The sequence below is a fragment of the Anabrus simplex genome, chromosome 1 (genome assembly GCF_040414725.1).
Source record: "Anabrus simplex isolate iqAnaSimp1 chromosome 1, ASM4041472v1, whole genome shotgun sequence".
Classification (NCBI taxonomy): domain Eukaryota; kingdom Metazoa; phylum Arthropoda; class Insecta; order Orthoptera; family Tettigoniidae; genus Anabrus; species Anabrus simplex.
The window spans coordinates 1,343,194,422-1,343,220,506 of NC_090265.1; the positions used below are offsets into that span (position 1 = coordinate 1,343,194,422).

Genomic DNA, 26,085 nt, shown 5'->3' on the forward strand with positions numbered 1-26,085 from the left:
TATTTTTGTACTATATGTAGTGCATACCAACACAATATTTTTTAAAAATATTATATTCCTTCATTATTTATTTATGTTAATTTTTTAGCCAACATAGGACTACTTGGTCAGGTTTATGGAAGTTTTTCTTCTTTTTGTCAGCCCAGTACTGTTTCATCCTTTCTGAACGTAATTTTCTTTCTGCTTCTGGAATCACTCTTCTCTGCTTGTTGATTTTTGTCTGCAGTCTAGTGTGTTTATCTTTCAATATTTTGAGTGTATTGGTTTTGTATTTTAAATCTTCTATTGTAATATGCAACTCTCTCATGTCTTCTTTAAGTTCAGTGATCATCTAATATTATTCTTACTCTTACATAATTTTTCTATTATTTTCTACTGATTCTATTTACTGGTGACCGTATTAGATGGCCTAAGAATGATATTCATTTCTTTTTCATTGTGCTAGTCACAGGTTCTATTTCTTTATAAACTGTCTCATTGGAAGCTAGTCTCCAGACTCCGTTTACTTGATAACTTTTATTTAAGCAGGTCCTCACTATTCTACTTTCTAACTTGAGTACTCTATCTATTGCAACTGTGTTTGTTGTTTTGAATAATGTTTCACTTGCATATGTAATTTGTGGCTGGGTGATTGTTTTGTAGTGTTTCAATTTGGTTGCTACTGAGAGACATTCTTTTATTATATGTATTCTAGGTAACATGCTGTGCTGTAACCAGTTTATCTATTCTATTTTGCCATGCTGGTTTCTCATTCAGATTATATGTGATATTTAACCTAAATTTTTAAATTTTTCTACAATTTTTATTTCTTGGTCTCCCAGCTTAATACTGTTTGCAAGCAGAAGTTGAGTAGGCATAATTTCTGTTTTTTCAAATGAAATTTTCAAACCAATACTTTGAGCTATTTCCTGTAAAGATTTTATTTGTTGTTTTGTTTCTTGAATATCATTGGCCAGAAGAACTAATCATCAGCAAATCCTACACAGTTCAATTGTACGTTTTCCTTCTGAGTTCCAATTTTTATATTATTCGAGTTGTTCTTGTACCATTCCCTCATAACGTACTCTAGTGCACAGTTAAAAAGAAGAGGTGACAATGCATCACCCTGTCTTAAACCAGTTGTCACTGAGAATGGTTCAGAAAGTTCTCCTCTGAACTTAATTTTAGAAACTGTATTAGTTAGAGTAAGTTCAATCAATTTGATTAGCTTTAGGTAAAGTCTGAAATGTCTTAAAATTTTTAATAATAATGGTCTTTCTTGAAATCTGTAAATGTTATTGAAAGGGGCTTGTTTTGTTTTCTGTAATATGCCATGACTAGCTTCAAAATTATTATTTGTTCAGAGCAGCTTCTCCAAGGTCTGTAGCCTCCCTGGTTTTCACCTAACTCTTGATCAAGTTGTTTTTTAATCCAATTATATAGTATCTTAGAGAAAATCTTATATGTGCAGTCAAGGATGGAAATACCTCTATAGTTGTCTGGATTACTTCTTTCACCTTTGTTATGAACTGGATTAATTATAGCTGTTGTCCATTGTTCTGGGAATTTTTATGATATCCAAATCTTCTGTAATATCATACGGAGGGATGTCTGAGTTGAACTGCCGGCATATTTCCACATCTCTGCAGAAACCTAGTCTTTAAGCACTTTTGCTGTAAGTGGGTTTATATTTTCTGGTTTTGTTTTTATCACGGTATGTGCATCAATTAATGAGAGCTTTTCAGGTTCATCACTGTTCAAGAAATATTACAATATTCCTTATTGTTATGCGCTATTTTTCCATCTTTATTTTTCAGCAATAATGTGAGGGAGGGGGGGGGGGGAGGTGTATTTTTGCAATTGTTTACCAAAGGCTTTGTAATAATCTCTACAATTGGTTTTGTAACAATTTTCCACAATAAAGTTTATTAAATCTTTTTATTTTCTCTTAATTCTTCTAATAGTTTGGGTGAATTCTTTTCTGACATTCTTGAGGTTCATGGCATTTTCTTCTGTTTTGTGGGCTTGAAATTTCAACCAAGCTTGATGTCTTTTTTTATGCATTCTATCACAATCAGAGGTCCACCAGGCATGTCTTTTCCTTGGATTTAATGGAGCTAGATTTTTTGCATTCTGTTTAAGAATTGGTATTAGGTCATCTAAATTGTCTGTTAGTCTTGTCATTCCTGTTCTTTGCCGATACTGGGTATTCTGGATTAAGTGATGAGGGTCATATATTTTCTCTCCAACTCTGTTTTGTCTTTTTCTTAATGGAGTAAATTTAATCTTGATTTTAATTAAGTAATGATCTGAACCAGTGTCCGTTCCCCTTAGAACTTTGACATTGTGGATTTCCTTCTGAAAGAATTTGTCCATACATACACTGTCTAGCTGCCATTCTCCTTTTGTCCAATCAGGATATTTCCAAGTTTTAAATTTGTGTGGTTTTCTTAAAAACATGTAGATTTGGAAATTAGTCCATGGGTTCTGCAAATTTCTATGAGTCTTTGGCCATTTCTGTTAGTATATTTATGAGGAGCCCATTTTCCTACTATGTCTCAATACTTCTTTTCCTTACCCAGTTGAGCGTTAAAGTCCCCTATAAGGATCTTGATATTATTCATATTTATTTTATTCATTGTCTGATCAAGGAGATCCCAGAAATTATCGACTTCTTGCAGAGTTTTTGTTAGGAAATTTTTTTCATTGGTAGGGGCATGAGCATATATAATTAAAACCAAATTTATCAATTACTTTGAATCACATTTTTATGTCCTTTTTTCCAGTTTTGGATACTTTTTTTTGTTTTTTTGGTTTTTTTAAGGTCTTTTTACAGGTCTTCTTTTAGGCAATTTATGGGTCTTCAACTTCCAAGCCCTAATTATAAGATACTTGTAAAATAAATACAGTGTTAAACAAAGAATGACCTTTTTTGTTCTTTTAAAAAAATTGATGAAAATTGTTTAGAAATTTGAAACCTGTTTGCAGATGAACAAGGGTAGAAAATCTCCAGAACAAGAAAATTAATCAGCAGTACTGCACACCAGGCGAGTTGGCCGTGCGGTTAGGGGCGTGCAGCTGTGAGCTTGTATCCGGGAGAGAGTGGGTTCGAGCCCCACTGTCGGCAGCCCTGAAGATGGTTTTCCATTGCTTCCCATTTTCACACCACGCAAATGTTGGGGCCGTACCTTAATTAAGGCCACGACCACTTCCTTCTCACTCCTAGGCCTCTCCTATCCCATCGTTGCCATAAGACCTATCTGTGTTGGAGCAACGTAAAGCAAATTGTTAAAAAAAATTGATTTACTGCACATGGATATAATTAGTGAAAAGTTCTAAACAATAGACAGTAAGCATGTTCAGGATATAGAAGGAGAATAGGTAGCATTACAAGGATGCTGTTGTAGAAATAGCAAGGGAATGCCTAGGAAAAACTGTGTGAAAAGATGGGGAAAAGTGAACATCTTGGTAGAATGATGAAGTGAGAGAAGCTTGTAAATGTAAAAAGAAGGCATATCAGAAATGACTCCAAACAAAGAATGATGCAGACAGGGAATTGTACATATATGAAAGAAAGAGAGTGAAACAAACAATAATCCAAGAAGTCATGGGAAATCCGGAAAGTTTAGGACCATGGGCAGGGAAACCCATCTGGATAGTAATAAAGAATCTTAGAAAGGGAGGGGGAAAAGGAAATGAATAGTGTTTCTTGTAAATGAGGTGAACTCATAATAAATCCCAAGAAACCACTGGACAGGTAGAAGGAATATTTTGAAAATCTTCTCAATGTAAAAGGAAATCTTTCTGGTGATGTTGCAAACAACTGAGCACATGGGAAGGAGGACAATGATGTTGGTGAAATTACAATTGAGAAGTGGAAAGGATGATAAAATAAACTCTATTGTCATAAAGCATCATGAAGAGATGAAATTAGACCTGAAATGGTGAAATATCGTTAAAAGCTAAGGATGAAATGGCTTCTTTAATAAGATTAGCATGGAATGTTAGTAAGGTATATTGCACTTATCTATAAGCAAGGAAACAGGAGGATTGCAACAACTATTGAGGTATTCTACTGATCAGTATACTATACTGCGAACCCTCTTTTGAAAAGACTAAAGCGGAAGTAATGTTATTGCCTCGCCCCACTCGCCTTTGTTGCTAAATGATTGGCGCGTGATTGAAAATTATACTCAGCATTATAACACAGCACATATCACCGATAGTAACTTAAGCAGGTTTAAAAGAATGAATGCATCAACGCATTCGTATTTGTGGAGTCAAATACCGCCACTTAATGGCCATGTCTTACAGTAATGAATTAATTCACTGCATTAAACTATGTATGAACTACAATATCATGCTTAAAGCATTGCAAACAAATTCTTTTGATATACACAATAAACATTACATTAAGGAGCAAGTGGCCGTGTGGTTGGGTCACGTAGCTATCAGCTTACATTTGGGAGAAAGAGTGGGTTCGAACCCCAGTGTCTGCAGCCCTGAAGATGGTTTTCCATCATTTCCCATTTTCACACCAGGCAAATGCTGGGGCTGTACCAGACCATGGTTGCTTCCTTCCCATTACTAGCCCTTTTGTATCCCATCATCGCCATAACACCTAAATGTGTCGGTGCAATGTTAACCATATAGTAAAAAAAGAAAAGAAAAACCCACATTCATTGAATTACTATTACCATAATATATATTGGGCCCACATTACTTTACTATATATCAATCACTATTATTATCCAATATGTGGCCTGATTCCAGTCAAAGACCGTGCCAGGAATGAAATGATAACACATCTAATTCCAAGTACAGTATTTGAATTGCATCGGCTGAAGAGGTCTGTCACACTACTCTTGGGTGATAATTGATGAATAAACTAAAAAAATGAATGAAGTACTCATACTGGAATAAACTTTGAAACTGACAGGTGAAATGGGGGATCCAGGCAAAAACTGTCCCACCTCCGCTTTGTCCAGCACGATTTCACTAAAATATACTTTTTAAAATACAAATAAAATTAAATGTTATATTAATATTATTGAACTGGGGAGTGGGGGCGGGGGTATAAGCTGAGTGGTTTAGCTGCTGGCTTCCCACTCGAAACGCCGAAGTTCGAATCTCGGTTGAGATTTTCATCTCGAGAATAATGTGGAGTTAGGAAGGGCTTGCAGTCTTAAACCCCCAGCCAAAACAAAAAAATGAGCCTGAGTGGCTCTAGCGACCCCAGAAATAGCTGGGATAACCTAGATGATTATTATCATCATTATTATTATTATTATTATTATTATTATTATTATTATTATTATTATTATCATCATCATCGGATTATTAGACTGACACAAAATATGTCTATATCTTCATGCAGCATATTCAAGTGTCAGCTCAGCTTATGCAGCATTAATTAATCTCTATCGAGTGGTTGCACACGCAAGTTGGAATCAGAGTTGAGGTCAGCACATGAATATCGTCACTAGAGCTATCACCATTGAGGGTGATCACAATTTTATCGTGCAGACATTCTATGAGGTCATCAGCCTCCCACATGTGATTCTCTGCCTGTTTCACATGTTCTACATAATTTTGCCATTCTTCTGAAACCAATTTACGTATTCTTGCCGATAACAGTATTTGCTCACAAATGCCTAGAAACAAACAGAATTATTTCTCTCTCGCCAGACGTAAAAAACTTGCATTACTTTTTTTCACGGATGACAGTCTGGCGATTTTTTTATTCGGATCCATTGCATGAAGGTCTATGTACATACAATAATATTCAATAATGAGAAAAAGAGTAAACTAAGAAACATACAAGAGGCTCAAAGAATTAATAATTTGCACACAATGCGCACATACGTTATTTTTTGATAGCGAATTACACTGATAAAATTTGCTCACTGCTGTTTTAAACGGACTATGAGTATGACGGACTAGTAACTGCACGCACGCGGTCAAGACATCTACTGAATAAGTATGGCAACTTTGCATTGGTGACAGCGCTGCTGTAATTTGTGTTGACAAAGGACATGAAACACGCACCCCCTTGCCCCTCTCATCTGCATCTTCCCCTGGCCTACACCCTGTCTCCCGGTTTAGTCTGTTTAAAATGTGGCTCCCAGTATAGGAAAGATGTTCATTGGCATTTTGGAAGGGAGGGTGCGATCACTGGTTGAGAGTACATAAGATGCATGAAAACCAGTGTCGTTTCAGACAACAAAGGGGTTGTTAGGATAAGATTTCCAGTATGTGCCAGGTAATTGAAATAACGTTGCAAGAGGAATAGAGAGTTATGTTTATGTTATGAGAAGGCATATGACAGAGTACTGAGGAAAAGATGTTCGCCATACTGGGGGACTATGGGATTAAGGGCAGATTATTAAAAGCAATCAAAGGGATTTTTTTTGACGATTGGGCTGCAGTGAGAACTGATAGTAGAATGAGTTCTTGGTTCAATGTAATTACAGGGGTTAGACACCTTTCACCTTTGTTGTTCATAGTTTACATGGATCATCTGCTGAAAGGTATGAAGTGGCAGGGAGGGATTCAGTTAGGAGGCCTTTGCTGATGAGTTGGTCTTCATGGCAAAATGTGCTGAAAGCCTGCAGTCTAATATTCTGGAACTTGATAATATGTGCAATGAGTACGATATGAAAATTAGCCTTTCCAAGACCAAAGTGATATCAGTAGGTAAGAAACCTAAAAGAACTGAATGACAGGTTGGAAACAGAAAGCTGGAACAGGCAGATCATTTCCAGTATTTAGGATGTGTATTCTCTTAGTATGGCAGTATAGTAAGCAAGACTGAATCAAGGCACAGCAAAGCGAATGAAGTGAGTTTGCAGTTGAGATCAACAGTATTCTGTAAGAAAGAGTAAGCACCTGGACAAAATTATCTTTACACCAGTCTGTTTTCAAACCAACTTTGCTTTACAGGAATGAAAACTGGGTGAACTCAGGATTTTTTTTCCCCCCCATAAGTTAGAAGTAACAGACATGAAAATAGCAAGAATAAACATTGGTACAACGGGTGAGAACAACGGCAGGGAGGGTACTCAATAATGATGAGATAAAGGCTATGAAAGGAACAGAAACATTGTTCAACCTGGAAGAAATAAATAACCCAATAGACTGTGGAAGCTTCACATCTAAGATACAGGCTAAGTTAGGAATGTACTTGACTGATGAAGCTGTACGCATAAACCGATTTCGGTGGTGGGGTCAAATGAGGCGAGTGGAGGAGGATATGTTACCTAGGAGAATGATGGACTTAGTCATACAGGGTAAGAAAAGTAGAGGGAGACCAAGACTATGTAATAATAATAATAATAATAATAATAATAATAATAATAATAATAATAATAATAATAATAATAATAATAATAATAATAATAATAATAATCCAATAATAATAACACACTTCAATGAATTGCGTTGATGTCTCTGGAAATGCACCAGAAAATGACGTACGGGAAAATTACCGGTACACTAGCCAGCCCATCAAAAGATCATTAACCACCCCTATGTAATTTCAAAAACAATTAAGATATGATAATAACAATAAATAAAATAACGCCAAAAATACAATTCAAACTAGCTGTTGACTTCATCAAAGCATTAGATACTGTAATGGAAAGTTACCATTATGGTAGCCAGCTGGCCCCACACCAGAGATAGAGCTTTGCACTGTTAGATGGGCAAGGAGAAAGGACGCACCACCACATAATTCTAATATATTAAAGAGTATAAACAGAATTTAAACATAAATGTTTATAAATTCCTAATTAATTTTCATCTATTTATATATAAATTGAAATGTGTCATTTGATAGATCTGAAGATGTTCTTTCAAGAACGAAACATGTTATTCTTTGTTCAATAGTGTGTTTTTACAGGAATGTTATAGTGTTGTACGTGTTATAATTAGTGTTCAACAGACTGAAAAGCATTATAGTTTAACTGAGTTGACACTGAAAGACTGAAGTTAAATGCATTTTTCCTAATTATATAGAAACAACTCAAACTGAATTCCTGAAGCATCAGACATACTCATAAATATTCCATACATTCCATAATGACAACTTAGAAATTAATCTTTTAAAGCTCTTACTTGATTCCTAGCGTTTATGGTCACAATTATTTTGAGAGCACAATATAAGGCTATGATGTATTTTGTTCATATGATGATAACAGACTCTATCTAATGATAAACGATGAAAAGTAAAGGAGAACTCTGTGAATATGTGGAAGATTTTGGACAATGAATGCTGAAAGGTATAATAGTGTACACTGAAATTAAATGCAATTTCAGTATTGAGTTTCTACTGAGAATAAGTTGTTCCTTCTGGCAGTCCTATGCTTCACTTTTCATAAACTTACAGCCATGACAAATTTCTAATAACTAAATCTGTGTTTTGAGTTTGATTGAGGCAAATAGTTAACTAAAGAGTGCATTATCAAAACAGTGTCAACTGAAAGAGTGCCGTACTCTGGCATCAAGGCTTCCCAACAAAGAATCTCCAAGAATAGTCTGCATCTGCAATTCTAACCAGTTCATAGCACACAAAGCCGTTGTACAGTGGTTTTTGTTTTCCATTGTTTGTAATATGCCATTTCCTCAAGATATTATCAACACTGAGTAGAAACTGTGCTTTCTTTATCCCACAGTCAGTCTACTCAAAGCTAGAGAGAGAGACACCAGGAATAAAATGTGTAACATTATAACCAAATAGTGGCAGGGACTGAAAATTAACAGATCTTTAGACAGGTAATAATTTGAAAAATAGTTAATAGAATTATGTTGTAATGTGACGGAGGTTGTAATTTTTTTAAAGTAGCGTTTTATTTCTGTGGCTAAGATTTATTAGGCACTAGTACTTACAAACTAACAGATACACAAACTCTACAGTTAGCTCGCTCTATCACTCACAAATTAACACTCTACAAGTATCCAGTACTGCATGTTGTGCACTGTCCATCATAGTAAGGCAGTGACACACTTTTTTAGTTCAACACTCCCTCAGTTCGATATTCGCCACCAGTCTTTGTCGATTCCCACACTGGCACATGCACCCCAAGCCACTCGCAGACTGCAGACAGATTCGAACCTCAGCTCCATGTCAGAACTCACTTCACTGCTCAACACAACACAGCTCCTGAACTACACTCAGCCACACTTCACAATCACAGCAATGCCTCCAAACTCCAGCCTGCACTCAATCAACTGAACTCCGCAGCAATTGGAAAAAAACAACCAAAAAACAACCAACCCACAGAGAGAGAGAGAGAGAGAGAGACTTTAACTCTTATTCCTTAACAGAACATAAATTTTACTGGTCCATCTATTCAGTACACTTTTAGATCATTTACATTTTAAACAGTCATGATATACACTAGAATATGTTTTGACTTACTAGAGCCATCTTCAGCTAGAAAACATAATTAAATTTTAAATGTTTACAAAATTTTGCCATTAGATTGGCATGTTAAATTATTACAACACATTAAACACCCCGTGGTGTAGGGGTAGCATGCCTGTCTCTTATTTGGAGGCCCTGTGTTTGATTCCTGGCCATGCCAGGGATTTTTATCTGGAACTGAGGGCTGGTTCGAGGTCCACTCAGCCTACATGATTAGAATTGAGGAGCTATCTGACGGTGAGATAGCGGCCCCAGTTTAGAAAGCCAAGAATAACGGCCAAGAGGATTCGTCGTGCCGACCACACGACAACTTGTAATTTGCAGGCCTTCGGGATGAGCAGCGGTTGCTTGGTAAGCCAAGGCCCATCAAGGGTTGTAGTGCTATGGGGTTAGGTTAGGTTATTAAAATAACTAAAAGTTAAAAATATATGTGACTGAGTAAAGTGATGTAAATTCTTTGGCAAGTTCTTCTGTTATTGGGTGAATGTTGAAGATTGACACACTTCATTAGAGTGTATACATTTAACAGCTGTCATAAAATAATACTTGAAGGCAATATGGGTAAAAATGTTTTAAAAGTATTTGAGTGTTGAATGACATGAGCTGTAAAATGATCATCTATGCTGATGTTAGAACTGGAATCTTTCTTCAGTATGGAAGCTTGTGAAGTTTATGTTGTTGATGTAGAAGTAGAACAGGTCTTCTAAAGATTATTAGAAACTAGAACGAAAAATAGAAAATGGAAGATTAGTAGGAAAATTAACCCTACACGGGCGGAAGAGTTTTATGTCTGCACGTGGACTGAAAATATGGCAAATTAAAACTCATTACAAGATATTAGAATCATTCCGTATTGACGGTTTTCACTTTACAATGGCGAAAAATGAGAGTATCCTCCTATTCAATACATCATATATTCCGTCATTAGACGGAGCAAACAAATTCAAACATGTTTCGGCTCGCTTGAGCCATCTTCAGTGAAAAAATTAGGGGGGTTGGAATAATTTACATAATATAAGTTGAAAAAATGCTAAAAAACATAATGAAAGAGCAAATGAAAAAACAAACAAAAGAGAGCCTAGACGGAAACAAAATTAGCACAAATATACAATATTTACATCAATATGCAGAGCAAAAAACAACTTGTTGCGACAAAATTCAGTGAAACAGGTGTTAATTTAAAATAATAATTGAAACTAAAAACTGTGTTAACCTAAGAAACAAGGGAATGAGAAAATAAATGATGCAGATGGAAATGAATAATAGTAGCACATGGTGAGGTTGTGGACACCTCATAGTTTACAAATTATTGGTTTAGTAAAAATGACAAAACAGTTTGAAATTGCTGTCAAAATCATCCTAGTAGAAACCCATCACATCAAATTGGTCAGGAGGAGAGCGGGAGCAAACATTTTTGAGAAACCAAGCCTGATATAACCTGCAGGCGAAAAGCCTGTGACAAGGAGAAAAAACACCAATGAAATTTAAGGCTTTAGAAATAGCAGCATTCTCAATATCTTCTCAATCTAGCGGTCCCTTTCTTCATTATTGTTTCATAATGTTGGCTGGTGTCTTGCCTTATTATAAAGGGGTCGGAAGGGCCACGTATAAAAATTGAGAAGCTGTGTTAGGTAGAAGACAGATGCATAGTAAACTGTAAGTAATCTAGTGGAAACCGTCAATGAAGTTCTAATCTGTAATGGAAAAAAATGAGGTTGTATGAGAAACATGGGTTGATAAGTAAAAAGTGTGGAATGGTTGTGAAGAAAGCTAAACTTACGGTGTGCAGTTGGTGGTTGTCCTCTCTAATGGCCTGGCCTTCTCAAAGTAACGGTCTCGTTCGCGTGATCGAGTTTATTGTTGGTTCGGCTGTGTTTGCTAGGATGGAAGGAGCGGAGGGGGAAGGGGTGGTGCAGGGCTGGTGTGAGGAGGGGAGAGTGGTGGTGAGCCGGGGAGATGGAGGTGGGGTTTGTTTGTGTTATGGAAATTCTGACGAATGTATGAAATGAATGTTTCAAGTAGAATGTTCTTTTTCTCGCTGACTTCATTTAAATTGTGAGTGGGGTTCATAAACTGATCTAAATCGATGTAGATGCTCTCGAGAACGTTGAGCAAGGTGCCTTTTTGCTCATAATGCAAGATCCTCAGGTCTTTATCTATTGAAGTGTATTCGTGGCTGGATGCTTTATGATGTTCACTCATAGCTGAAAAACGATTATATTTGAGAGCGTTGCGATGTTCGGCGTACCTTATGCGCCGTTCCCGGCTCATTGAAAGGACGCATAATATCCAGGCTAGCTTAATGAAAATCTTTAACTAAATAGTTCAATAGTTCGGGTGTTGAGTTCCAAACCAGAGAAAGATATTCCATGCGGAGCCACGTAAAATTTATATTACCAATAGAACGATTTTCAGGTGCTGCATACACTACTTCTTATATTACCAAGATGTCATCGCTCGTATTGACTTAAATCTAGGTCACTATACTACCAACACATTGAAAGAATTGATTCATATTTCTACATTTATTTATTATGACAATATTTCAATCCAGATTCGCACATAAGACTATCCTCCATTAAAAAAAAATGTGTTCGAGGAAATAATATGGGTGATTGTTCCCTTGGCCTACTTCGAGGAAACATGGATTAATCCTGATAAAATTTTCTATTTTCTCCATTCAGTATGTAATCACTCACTTCCCTTTCCTTTAAATTGCTTTATATCTCTCCTCCTTACAACATTTCCATGTTTCGGGGTGGACAGAAGAATCGCAGATAAAGGCGGTATCGTGCAAAATATCTGTAAGTAAGACTCGTGGAAATCTACTGGTATTTGATACACCCAGCGCCTTCTGCGCATTCTAAAATAAATGTTATCTGACTTCGTCATCATCTATAACAGATCTTCAGGAATTCACTGCTCTGAGTGCTCAAATCATATTCGTCCACAAAAATCAGGAACAGATTGTAAATTATGGGAAGAGATTGAGTTCTGTCTAGGCTAGCACTAAATTGAATGTTAATATACTCAAGCTCGTAAAAATTAAAATTCATAAATCCAAAGAAAACGTCTCATTTCCCTCTCATACTCTTAAAATAACAAATAAACTGGAATGAAATGCTCAATTATTGGATTGAAACGAAATTAAATGTTTGAATACTTAAATCAGTAAAAGTTTTCCTAACATGCGTAGTTAAAGATCCGTATAAATAAATGAAACTTCCTTGAATAACTAAAGACAAACTTAATTACTTAGTTAATATCCGTTTAGGTAATAAAGTAAATATTATCCGCCTGGGTAACCAGAAAAATTAACTACAGTTTTGGGTAACAAGAAGAAAAACTGCTAGCTTAGGTGCACCTTAATAAAGAAAAGAAATATTTACAGTATGAGTTTCAATACGCAAAATATAGATTGAGGGTCTCTTTCTTATTGTATCCAGGACGCATTTTAAAACTTATTTTCATATCTCAAGACTTGGTATCTTTCCTACTATATGTGAGGTTTTAATCAACTATTGGCTCTCCCTCGGAGCTCATATTCATTTACCAACATAGAATAATTCTGTCCTTCAACATACTCACAAATACCTATGGGTGCTAAATTGGAAGGATAGTTCCCAAATGTTACCATACATGATCACATTACAATGTTGGATAGGGATCATTGATCATGGAAAATTTGATTACTTGGATGTCGAATATTCATACTTCTTCGCCTAAGGCATGAATTCCGATAAGTTTCTCTTTGAAATCAATATAGTTCTCATAAAGTTCAATCAGAACCAGTAAAACATATAAACATTTAAAAGTCTAAGTACTTTCATCATCTTAAGTTAAACATAGGTGCGATACCATACCTGTTGGTGACTATCCTACTACCTCTATCTGATACTGTCATCAAGAGAGTGGTGCGTAGTGTGAAAACTTGATGGCTGAAAAAAAAACATGCTTACATTTCCATTTGGTTATCAGTGATGGGATGTCGCCTAAAAAGAAACTACTACGTTCTTCTCATCTAAGAGTCAATTGGTAATAAGAAGATTTTGTGATAGCACATGTGTACGGTTCATCCTTCAGACTGAAATGTTGTCGATACAACCAAGTGAGCGTTTTGGCTAACAGATGTCACTCAGATCTACTTGTTTTCTACGTGCTTGCTCGAGAGATAAACAGAACATGCAATTACTACATATTCACTTCCTAATTAGCGAAAACTCTGCATGAAAACCATTGAGTACCTAGCCACATCACCGTGTTCATCCTCGTGAAGAATTAATAATCATCATTATTCTAAATCATCAATTATGCGTCAACTTCTCTTAAAAATATTATTATTATACTTTCACAACCATAATCTGTCTCCCTACTAACACGGGCTCATATTTTACCTTTGTGGCCTTTTTTTTAACTATCGTTCCTGGACACATTTCCAGATACCATGACCTCCATTCAGTCATAATCATCATTCATTATAAACAGATGTGTCTACCTAGCAAGCATATCCTACATGGCACTCATTGACCATAACCCTTGTACACATGTACCTATATCGCTCTATCGTGTACCATACGACTTACTATCACTTTGATTAACTCAGAATTCCACACTAAACGGATTACATTCCGAACGTAGGCTTTTATCACTGAATAACCACCTAGTTAGGGATTTGTTATGCATATCCGAAAAACTACCTAACTACCTTCATTCTGATTCATCACACCACTCTTCTCGTTTAGTCACTTCGCACTTAATAAATTAATAAACGATACTACATTTACAATTGAATACAAACATTATGATACTGATTTAAAAGGTGAAACTTATCTGAATTCATCAGCTCCAATCGCCGTCATACATCCAGCTGGTAGGACATATTGGAACGTCGCTATTTATTTCCCTGGGTAGACGGGAAATATTCACATATTCCTTCTCTGGACTCGGTCATCTTAATCGGCAACGTCATCCTGCGGCATCGATTTGGGCAGTTCGGCTTATCATCTTCTTAGAGCTCCATGTTCATCAGTAGTCTAGTCTGAACAGAATGGCATACGAGATTAATTAGCATTTCCATCGAAGATGGCTATGAGAACCTATCTACAATGAAGATTGTTTCCTCTGAAAGAGCTGATTTACTGGACGAATCCCTCCTTAAGTTGATGTAAGATTTTAAGATTTGAAATAATTAGTTCTCTTCTTCAGTATATCTCAATTCACTGTAGGATTCTCTTCGTAACCCTTTACTTTCGTAACCGAGAAGTACGTCAGCAAGGACTGCGGTGACGCAAACTTGCTACTTGACTTCTTCTTCTCACTTCCCTTGAAAATCGCTGAATGAACTTATTCATTCCTAGTTCAGTCCTCAATGTAGCTTCTCAAATTTCTTCTCTATCCCGCGAAGTTGATTCCTTATTATGCCGTCTTTAATATTCTGATGCAGTTACTTCTTTCTCCAGTTCGCGTATTTTACGGTAGCAATCCAATCTCGTTTTTACGTTATTGTTTTTTTTTTTTAATTGTCAGTAACAATATTCCCGTTCGATCCTTTTCACTGCCTTCCGGATCTCACTTTTGCCTTCACATGCCATATGATTTAGGTTTTTCGGCGTTAATTATTCCAAGATACATGGGTCTCATCTTTGTTCTCCTTACGATTGTGCAGTGAAATGGCACACTTATGACAAAATTGCGGCCTGTTTGACCTATGTAGCTGGAATTACAGAATTGGCACCTTAATTTGTAAACTCCAGAGTTCAAATATTTGTTGTTGATGTTGCTATTGTTATTGTTGACAGTGTGTGGATTGAAAATGAGTTTGGAGTTGGTGTGGGAGGTTCTGTAAGCTATTTTGATGTTGTGTTTCTTGAAAATATTAGAAATTTGGTCAAAATATGAACGTAAAATTGATCCTTGATTAATGTTATATATCAGAATGGTACTTGAAGGTCCTGGTTGTGTGAAAATGGGAAACCACGGAAAACCATCTTCAGGGCTGCCGGCAGTGGGGTTCAAACCCACTATCTCCCGGATAAAAGCTTAGAGCTACACGCCTGTAACCGTATGGCCAACTCGCCCGGTGAGTGCTTTTGTAAGCTTTTTCGTCCTCTGGGGCACTCGAGTCGCTCTTGCACTGAGAAGACTCACTACTTAAATTTCCGTCTTTGGACTCTTCCAAGTGAAAAATCACTTTCATCTACGCCCGTAGAGTCCAACATTGAAGCAATCTATTGCTCACTGACTCTCTTCTTACTAACCATGTTAAGTAATAGCTATATAAATTGCAAAAAGCCGGTCTCAAAACTCACGACGCACGCTCAACTGAACATGATAACCTCTCACAGCTTGTAAAAAGCTAGCAGGGAGATAACGCAACTCTATTCAAGGACTCCCCCTTCAGCCAGACACATGAGTGTCGTTTACTGCCATCTGTTGATTATTTTTATTACTACGTGCTCTGACAATTTAATACGGTAAATTCTGCTCGCAGGTGACCTGTTGGTTGATTTTTTTTATTACTACGTGCTCTGACAATTTAATACAGTAAATTCTTCTCACAGGTGACCTGTTGTGGGATTTAATATATTAAATTCTGCCCTCTAAGAGTTACGAGAAGAGCAGAAATAAAAACGTTTGAAACTTACATTTTGTCTTCCAGCCCTCGTTACAGAAGTGATCAAGTGAAGTGGTCATCCGATCGAGTGTCTGTTCTTGTCTGTTCAGATTTGTTGGTTAGGGAAAGTGGAGTTGGAGGGGAGCATGAGTTGGCTGGCAGAGAGCTTGCTTCTTGTTTTGTGCATGCCGTAGGAAGTTTGAGCGAATTGGTGTTCAAAAATTCATCATATTATATATTTATTTTTTTGTAATTTCTTTGACATTACATGCAGAGTTAAGTCTTTGATCAATTTGTATATGTCATTCATTGAGGATGATCAAAAGTTTCCTTTACTCGCTGTTTGGAGTATTTATGTCTTTAGCAGTGGTGAAATTAGGGCCCGTGGCCCTTTCTTACACTTAAGCCCATAATTACAATAAAATAAAGAAATACTATCATAGAATTAGATACGCAAACAAGATAATAAGTTAAAAAAATACATACATAACGTTAGTAATGCGCATCAAACAAAGAAAACTACAAAGCAGTTATGAGAAACTACACATCATAAAAGATACAGTAAACAGTGACTACTTAAATTCTATGTACATGAATTGAAAGGGGGTGAAGCTGATTCCTGCCCGTGGTGCCTCTGCTAAGGTAGTTGGAATTAAATTTCCATTACTGAACTGAACGTAGGCACTCCAGAAGCATTTGTGAGCTCAAGATGCGATTAAATAAACGGTTCTTCTCAGAACCAATTTTGACAGTTATTTCGGTAATATCAAAGTTGAATTTCAATGTCTAAAGAACAACTACTACACGAATTATGCCGTGAACAGAAGTGTGATGTCCTTTGCATACAAGAAATCCATAGAGATACTCAGCAGAGACCTGGTATGCAGTTAGCGGAGGAAATTCCACATGCTACGTATGGAAGTGCTATTTTTGTCAAACCAGGAATCCAAATCAAGAGTGCCCATTGTACTCACGAAAATAACACTGAGATCATAACCTCAGTTTATAAGCCACCTTCAGAGAAATTCTCTTTTGTTCCTCCTAACAACTTTGATTCAAGGAAAACATCTGTAGTAATAGGATATTATTACAGCCACAGTCATGCTTGGGGATACACGCGAGGATGAAAACGGTGATGCTGTTCTATCATGGGCCGAAACCAACTCTCTTTCCCTCATTCATGATAGTAAAGTACCTTCTTCCTTCAATAGTGGAAGGTGGCAATGAGGGTACTCCTCTTTGTAAGTGAAAACGTAGCACAGCAATGCAACAAATCAGTGTGTTCTCCTATCCCCAGCACACAGCACAGACCGATAATGTGTCGACATTTTCCCACCATAAGACCCCAAGAAACTAGTTTCAGAAGAAGGTATAACTTGAAAAAGGCAGATTGGCTGAAATTCCCTGAAATGTTGGATGGAAAAGTTCAAACAATCACGCCTATACCTGATAGTTATGAACAATCTGTTGAGCTTGTGACAATCTGTTCTCGAGCATGTATTCCAAGAGGTTGCAGGACGACATATCTTCAGGGTGCGACTTCAGAAACAGTATTATTCACAATATGATGAAATTCTATTTAGTGAGGAAACATCCCACACAGCTAGATTCGTTCTCTCCTCAATCTCTGAGGTAAAGAAGAAACAGTGGGAAAAATTGATGGCGGAATGTGATATGAGCAGGAGCAGTCAGGAGACTTGGAGACTTTGAGAACGACTGAATAATGACCCTTCACAGGCAAATACGTATGTGAATGTACAAGCCAATCAAATTGCTTGTCAACTGCTAGAAAATGGGAAACCACCTTCTACAACAAAGTCCGGTAGGAGGAAATTTGGGACACAACCCGACCAAGAAACTACTACCTTGCTACGACTTTTTACTCAGGCTGAATTAGTTCTCGCCCTGAGTAAATGTCAAAATGGGAAGGCTGCAGGCCTTGATGATATAAGAGTTGAGCAGATTAAAAACTTTGGGGCGATAACTAAGTGTTGGTTGCTAGATCTGATGAACAACTGTGTCCAGTCTTGTAAGATTCCTGAACTTTGGAGGAAAGCTAAAGCTAAAGTTATAGCTATTCGTAAACCAGGAAAGGATAAGGATGATCTTTTTTTTTTTTTTTTGCTATTTGCTTTACGTCGCACCGACACAGATAAGTCTTATGGCGACGATGGGACAGGAAAGGGCCAGGAGTGGGAAGGAAGCATCCATGGCCTTAATTAAGGTGTGAAAATGGGAAACCATGGAAAACCATCTTCAGGGCTGCCGACAGTGGGGTTTGAACCCACTATCCCCTGAATACTGGACACTGGCCACACTTAAGCAACTGCAGCTATCGAGCTCGGTGGGGATGATCCTAGAAGTTATTGTCCTATCTCCCTCCTCTGTCATTTGTATTTCTTGAAAGGCTCATTCTAAACAGAATAGCGGAGAAGCTAGAGGCAGTCTACATACCACAACAGGCTGGATTCAGATCAGGAAAGAGTTGCACCTCTCACCTGTTGAAACACAGCACACACAAGATGGTTTCGAAAGGAAAGAGAATACAAGAGGTGTATTTATAGATCTAACAGTGGGTTATGAGACAGTAAATCATAGTCTACTTCCTATGAAACTTTATAATGCTACCAAAGATTATCAACTAACTTGCTTCATAAGGAATACCCTTGAAAACTGAAGATTCTTTGTTGAATTTCAAGGACAAAGAAGCAGATGGGATCGCAGAGGAATGGATTACCCCAGGGTAGTGTGCTTGCTCCAGCGATGTTCAACGTTTATACTAACGATCAACCAGTACCTGAGGCAACGCAGAGTTTCATCTATGCAGATGATTGTGCCATACTTGCCCAAGCTCATTATTTTGAAAATGTTGAACAGACACTTACTAAGACATTGACAGAATTGTCTGACTATTACAGGGAGAACCACCTGAGACCAAATCCCAGTAAAACTCAGACTTGCACTTTCCACCTTAAAAACAGACAGGCAGCAAGAACCCTTAATATTACCTGGGAAGGAATTACACTGCACAACTCCAAAATATCTAGGAATCACTCTCGATCGTGCTCTAACTTACAGGACGCATTGCCTGAATACCAAACAAAAAGTGGCAGCCAGAAACAACATTATAAGGAAATTAACGGGCACAACATGGGAAGCTAACCCTACCACTGTAAGAACATCTTCCCTTGTACTCTGTTACTCTGCCAGGGAATATGCAAGTCCAGTGTGGTCTCGATCTAGTCATACCAAATTAGTAGATGTTGTTCTTAATGATACTTGTCGGATCATCACCGAGTGCTTAAAGCCCATTCCACTTGACAAGCTTTATTGCCTTGCTGGTATTGCACCTCTGACATCCGTAGAGAGGTAGCGGCAGAACGTTAGATGTACAAGGTGCAAACTTCTCAAGCACATCTTTTACATACTGTAGATATCAACCAGAAACCCCATAACTAAATCAAGGAACAGCTTCCTCAGAACAACAGAGGCTCTTATTGGGACACCACAGCATTCCTGAACTGATTTCTGCCATGCAAGGTTTAAGGCCCTGAGAAATGGCTCACACCCTGTGAAAATCTTCCCGCTGGATACACAGAGAAATGGACCACATGGAGATTGGTCCATAGATTACATTCAGGTGTTACTAAATGCAAGAATGACTTGGTGAAGTGGGGTTTCCATATGGAGTCGCCGCTATGTGAGTGTGGCGAGATGCAGACATCCTCCCACCTGCTCCAGTGTAGTCGGTGTCCGGCATTGTGTACTCTGGAGGACTTGATTAGTGCTACACCAAATGCAATTGATGTTGCTAACTTCTGGGCAGCAAAAGTGTAAACAAACTGTCAATTCAATGTTATGTTGTATCACGTACATATTGTGCATTATTATTACCAATTAACTTCAATCATTGTAAGTGCTTCTGACGTGAATAATAATAATAATAATAATAATAATAATAATAATAATAATAATAATAATAATAATTGAAAGATTAAATATTACACACATGCACACTATTATTTGTAATAATAATAATAATAATAATAATAATAATAATAATAATGATAATAATAATAATGTGATATTATTAGTTCTATGAAATAACTGCGATTTTAATTTCAAAATCACAGTCACATACTATAATGGCCCAACCACGCAGTCTATTATACATCATCAGTCACACGAAACATTCAGCGGTGTTCTGAAGGAAATCTCTGCAAGCAGTTTTAAATTTTGTATATGTCTTACCATTCCTAACATCATCTGGAAGTGTATTCCAAAGTTGTGACCCAGTCACAAGAAAGGATTTATTGCACTTAGAAGAGTGGTTAATGGGAATAGTGAGGGAAGAGTATTAAGATTATGGAATGAGGACAGAAAATGAAATTTCGAGAAAATATATAGGAGGAGATTTTTACAACATCAGCATACGTAACCTTCACTGACCTTCGGGTTTTATCCAGGAAGGAGTTTTGCAGCAAGTAGTTTTGTGAGAATCATAACTCAAGTTGAAAGCAAACCGAAGACTAGAGTTCAATGCTCGTTGCAGTTTTATAGTTTGTTCGCTAGTTGCATCAATGAGGACCACATCACTATAGCCAAGTATTGGTAGTATAAGAGTCTCAATAAGCTTTATCCTAACATCTTGTGTCAAAATATCCTTATGCCGTATGAGTGGGTGTAGCATCGCATACATGTTTCTGCACATATTACTTACATGTGCAGACTAGTCAGGAGTTTCAGAGTCATTCCAAGGTTCTTCACTGATTTACTAAACGGAATTACGGTTACATTTAAAGTCACTGGAGGAATAGTGTGGTTTTTAGACAGGGAACTCACTAATCCCTGCAAACCAATTATAATAACTTGTGCCTTTTTGGGGTTGAGAAGGAGAGCGTTATCATTGGTATACATGCTGAGTTGTTGCAGGTTGGTGTTTACATCTCATATTGCGTTCGATATATCTTTAATACCAATGTGACAGTAAATTTGGAGGTCATCCGCATAAAGGTGATATCTGTTATATTTTATTACTGAGGAGATGTCATTAACATAAAGGACAAACAAAAGAGGACCAAGAATAGAACACTGGGGATTTCCTACCTTCTGGAGTTGCCACTGTGAAGCAATTTCTTGTGCTATAACATGTTGCATACAATCTGTAAGATATGGGGTGAAAAATTTGAAAGCCACATTACCAAAAAAGGATTCAAGTTTCTTCATCAATGCCTGGATGTTTATCATGTCAGAAGCACTGCTGAAGTCAAGGAGTGTGAGTATTGTCACTTGTCCTTCGTCCAATGCTTGTCTGATGTCCTCAGTCACTTTGAGTAAGGCAGTTGTTGTGTTATGGCCCTTCTTGAAGCCAGATTGAGGCGGGTCTGGAAGAGAGCGACCGTGCAGGTAATCCAGTATTTACCAGGCAAGATGGCCGTGTGGTTAAGGGCGCGCAGCTGTGAGTTTGCATCCAGGTGATAGTGGGTTCGAACCCCACTGTCGACAGCCCTGAAGATTGTTTTCCGTGGTTTCCCATTTTCACACCAGGCAAATGCTGGGGCTGTACCTTAATTAAGGCCACGGCCGCTTCCTTCCCACTCCTAGCCTTTTCCTATCCCATTGTCGCCATAAGACCTATCTGTGTCAGTGCAACGTAAAACCAATAGTAAAAAATCCAGCATTTGGGCATGTACCAACCGTTCTAACGGTTTGGCAAGAGCAGGGAGAATAGAAATGGGACAGTAATCGGATAGGAGTTAACCTGGATTTTTAGAAAGTGGAATTGTACATTAGCGTACTTCCAAATTGCCGGCAATGTGCCGTTTGAGACCTTACTGACACCAAATGAGGTACCAGGACAGGTAAATTAAAGCAATTACTAGAAGAAATTGCAATGATGAACTACTGGAACAGAAATCTAGAAGAAAGAAAAGTCTGTAGGAAAGTGGCAAAGAAAGTAGGGGTACTATGAAGGAATTCATGAATATATATCCAGGCATGAGAATAATGCACGATTTTTGAGACAGTGTGAAAGTACAGGGACATTATGGCTTAAATATTCAGAAACAGAAGAGGACTTTTTTTTGTTTTTTGTTTTGTTTTACTATTTGCTTTACATCACACCAACACAGATAGGTCTTTTGGTAAAATGTAAACTCGTGTCCTCATACCAAGGTAGTACAGCTCTTTTCAGGCACACCCCCATTAGAGGTGAGCTGCATGTACCATTTCAACCACATACCAGCCCCCCTGCCATTCTTAAATTTCTGGCAGTACCAGGAATCGAATCTGGGCCACCGAGGACGGCAGCTAATAACACTTACGCTACGGAGGCGGACGGTCTTATGGTGACGATGGGATAGGAAAGGGGTAGGAGTGGGAAGGAAGCAGCCATGGCCTTAATTACGGTACAGCCCCAGCATTTGCCTGGTGTGAAAAATGGAAACCATGTGATACGAACACGCTATCTCCCGAATACAAGCTCACAACCTAGTCTTCAGACAAACCGTTGGTCTATCCAATGAATGCTCTTGATAGTAGTACTGATAGTCTAATGTTTAATTTAATAAAGACTTCCTAAGAAAATCTTTAAACATTTCAATAAGCCCTATAGGAAAAGCAGTTCTTATGAAAAATGGTTTGTTAACACGAAGAAGGATTTGCAAGAAATGAACATCACACATCAAGACATCCACAATAGAACCACCTTCAGAAATAAAGTTACACACATTTACGGGTTTTCTACAGCCAGAAACAGCGACCAAGAAGAAGCAACAATGGATGGCTGAATGGAAAGAAGCAGCAAGCAGGAGGATGAAGGAGTACTGGTGCCAAAGAAAACTTAAATCGTGAGGAGTTATTTGCGTGGTCCACAGCTGACCAAAATCGATAAAAGAAAAGAAGAAAGTGATAAAAGTTCATTGAAGCCTCTTTGATTTTATCAAATGCTGGAAATGTTTATTAGTGCATTTCAAATACAATTTATTTCCCCTTTGGCAATCTCAGGAAGAAATATAAGAAGTTAGGAAGACACTAAGTGCATCTACAGACTACTAGGAAGAATTTTAAAAAAAAGTTTGCATCACTCACTCAATAATCACATCCACAGCTTATACTATATGATTAGCTTCATTTCATTTACACTACAGTAAATACTGTTATGAAAGCTCTGTAGTATTGCATCTGTTAGCTCCTATGCTAAAAGCTGACATTTATGTTATGGTAGCTAACATTTCTGAATATGAAGTAAGGGAAAATGCATCTTTTGCAGTATTGGAGAAAATTTTATGATCTGTAATTCAGTACACTTTTATCAGTAATCTGATAATACTTTCCAGCTAGTTTCTCAAAATATTATCTCAAGTACTTAGGAGAATCTGTCATACAATAGGTAAGATAGAGAAAAAAAATTCAGATGCACGATTTAATAACAAATATAATGAAATGTTATGATACTCAACTACAGTTTGTTAGATTTAATTTACAACAGTCCTCATAGGCTGTTCACCTCTCATAAATTTAACAAAGGTGTATTGACCATAGTCATGCAATTAACGGATAATGAAGGTCAGAAGGCTTCATATTTGCACAGACAAAATTGAAGTAGCAAGAGAGTGACTTAGAACAACTTAATTCAGCTAAGAGTCATACGGATGCCTAGGCTTTCCACAAGTTACAAGACTATAAATAAAATTCTTCAGTGACAAAACTCTTGATCTAGAGATGAGAACATTAGAAATATACTATATTTCACCAGTGCATATTACACTTAAAATAGCATATTTCAATATTTTGCATCTTACAACTGATGTATTATGGATGTTAATATCTGAGCAGTATAATATGGCAAGTCAATGCAAAGAAATAAAAAGTCATAACTTCCTGTAGTCTAATCCACTGTTGGGTGGAATAATCCCAATTATAATTTTTTTACACAGCTTACTGGACACCAACATTTATAATCTTGTTCAAGTTTTTTTCTTCTCTCTTCCTATACTACTTTTCATCGAAGGACTTCACAAAAGCAATTCACATCCTGCTTTAAGAAAAGAACATCTGCTAAAATTGTGCTAATGCATTATCAGTATATGGAAAGGGACACTTTGTTAGTACTAAATTAGAAGCTTTCAAAATTAATTTTATACAGAATTTTTTGAAGAAGGTGTATAATTATGTTAAATGGTTCTTGGAGAGTAATTTAACAAAGGTGATCCCAATTTCGAAATTTTAATTGAAAAATCAAACCTTAAATGATTAATGCAGGAGTAGAGTAGGAGTGTGAAAGGAAAACAAAACATGGTGGTCCCAAAAGCAGATGATTTTCATACAAATTAAACATAAATAAATATATGACTTAAGCAACACTCTAGCAACATCAAGAATCAATTAGCGTACCAAAGAATTTCTACTATGCTAGAGATGATCAATAAAAAATTAAGGAGTGACTTGAGAAGAAAGACATTAAAAAGGCTATTTTTTATAGATTTAAATTGTTACCTTTTTAGGTGGTGGAGGTGGTTTTCTATAAAATCCATTCTTATGGTCTTCACGACTTTCTTTCAAACCTTTCTTTGAATCCAATTCAGACAGAACAACAAAGAAATGATGGCATTTCTCACATTTTACAAACCTTGTGGAAGCTGCAAAATAAGCACATTGAAAAATAAGTAGAATTCTCGTCTATAAGATAAATAACACCTTCTTTATAAATTGTAAAGAATGATATTTAAAAGAGCCCATTTGGTTGTACTTGAAAGAGTATGACACTAGTATTCTAAAGCATAGCTTAAAATGTTATGATGAAAGTGAAGGGTAAATGCACCCCATAACAAATCACAAACTGACAACACTTTGCCAATTATAACTCTTGATCCATTAATTTAAATTAGCAGTTTCATAATATATTTCTTTTGCTTATTATTATTATTATTATTATTATTATTATTATTATGTAATACACTGATTAGCCAATTGGGACTGAGTTCATATCACAGTATTGGGACAGCCTAGGGCCCAGAATTTCATGCCCCAGAATACCACTGAATATGTACAAGGATGAACTGCCCTTATATGATCAAAACATGTCAATAACAAAGCACTAACATTTCACAAATAAGGTTTTCTGTAAGAGAACGAATGCCACTTGAGATGATGATGATGATGATGATGATGATGATGATGATGATGATGCTTGTTGTTTAAAGGGACCTAACATTTAGGTAATCGACCCCTAGAATGCTACTTGAGTATTAACTTAATGGTTCATAACATGTTAAAGTGGTACCATTAAAAAAAAAAAAAAAAAAAAAAAAAAAAAAAAAAAAAAAAAAAAAAAAAAAAAAAAATCAGCGATGAATTGCCATTCTCGATCAAACTTTGATGGAATTACAAATTGAGAAACTACTATATTGCTAGGAGACGTTTTCTACATCTAATCTAAATTACACATTTGAAAATGTCAAATTTAGAACATTTGTAGATAATGCATTAGCATAAATACCGTTAGTTATAACTACAATCGGTGCATAAATCAGTTTGCAGTGATAAGAATCGAGAAATATGAAAAAGCATCAGCAATCCAGAATGGAGTGAGACAAGGCTACTCCTTTTCAATGTTTATATAGGTAGTAAAGGAAATTAAAAAAATTTGGAAAGAGAATTACAATCCAAGGAGAGGAAATCAAAACTCTGAGATTTAAACAGTGGACAGTAGGCTGATGCAGACAGGGAATTGAATGCAGATGAAAGAAACACAGCGAAACAAATAGTTGTTGAATCCAAACAGAAGTCGAGGGAGGATTCTGGTAATAGCCTGGAAAGGCTAGGTCAAGTAGGAGGGAAACCTTTCTGGACAGCAATAAAGAATCTTAGGAAGGGGGGGAAAAAGGAAATGAACAGTGTTTAGGGTAACTCAGGTTAACTCATAATAGTTCCCAGGGAATCACTGGCCAGGTGGAGGGAATATTTTGAAAATCTCAGCGTAAAAGTAAATCTTCCCGGTGGTGTCGCGAACAACCAAGCTCATGGGGAGGAAGAAAATTATGTTGGTGAAATTATGCTTGAGGAAGTG

General features: G+C 36.9%; 1 protein-coding gene across 7 annotated transcripts in view; it reads right to left on the reverse strand.

Moving 5' to 3' along the window:
* Window positions 1-26,085, reverse strand: part of ClpX (Caseinolytic protease chaperone subunit) — a 360,525-nt gene that overhangs the window by 163,004 nt on the left and 171,436 nt on the right. For all 7 annotated transcript variants that reach the window (XM_067137796.2, XM_067137795.2, XM_067137797.2 and 4 more), the window contains one exon: window positions 24,513-24,655. In XM_067137796.2, the coding sequence (XP_066993897.1) occupies window positions 24,513-24,655 (143 nt within the window). The remainder of the gene's footprint in view (window positions 1-24,512; window positions 24,656-26,085) is intronic.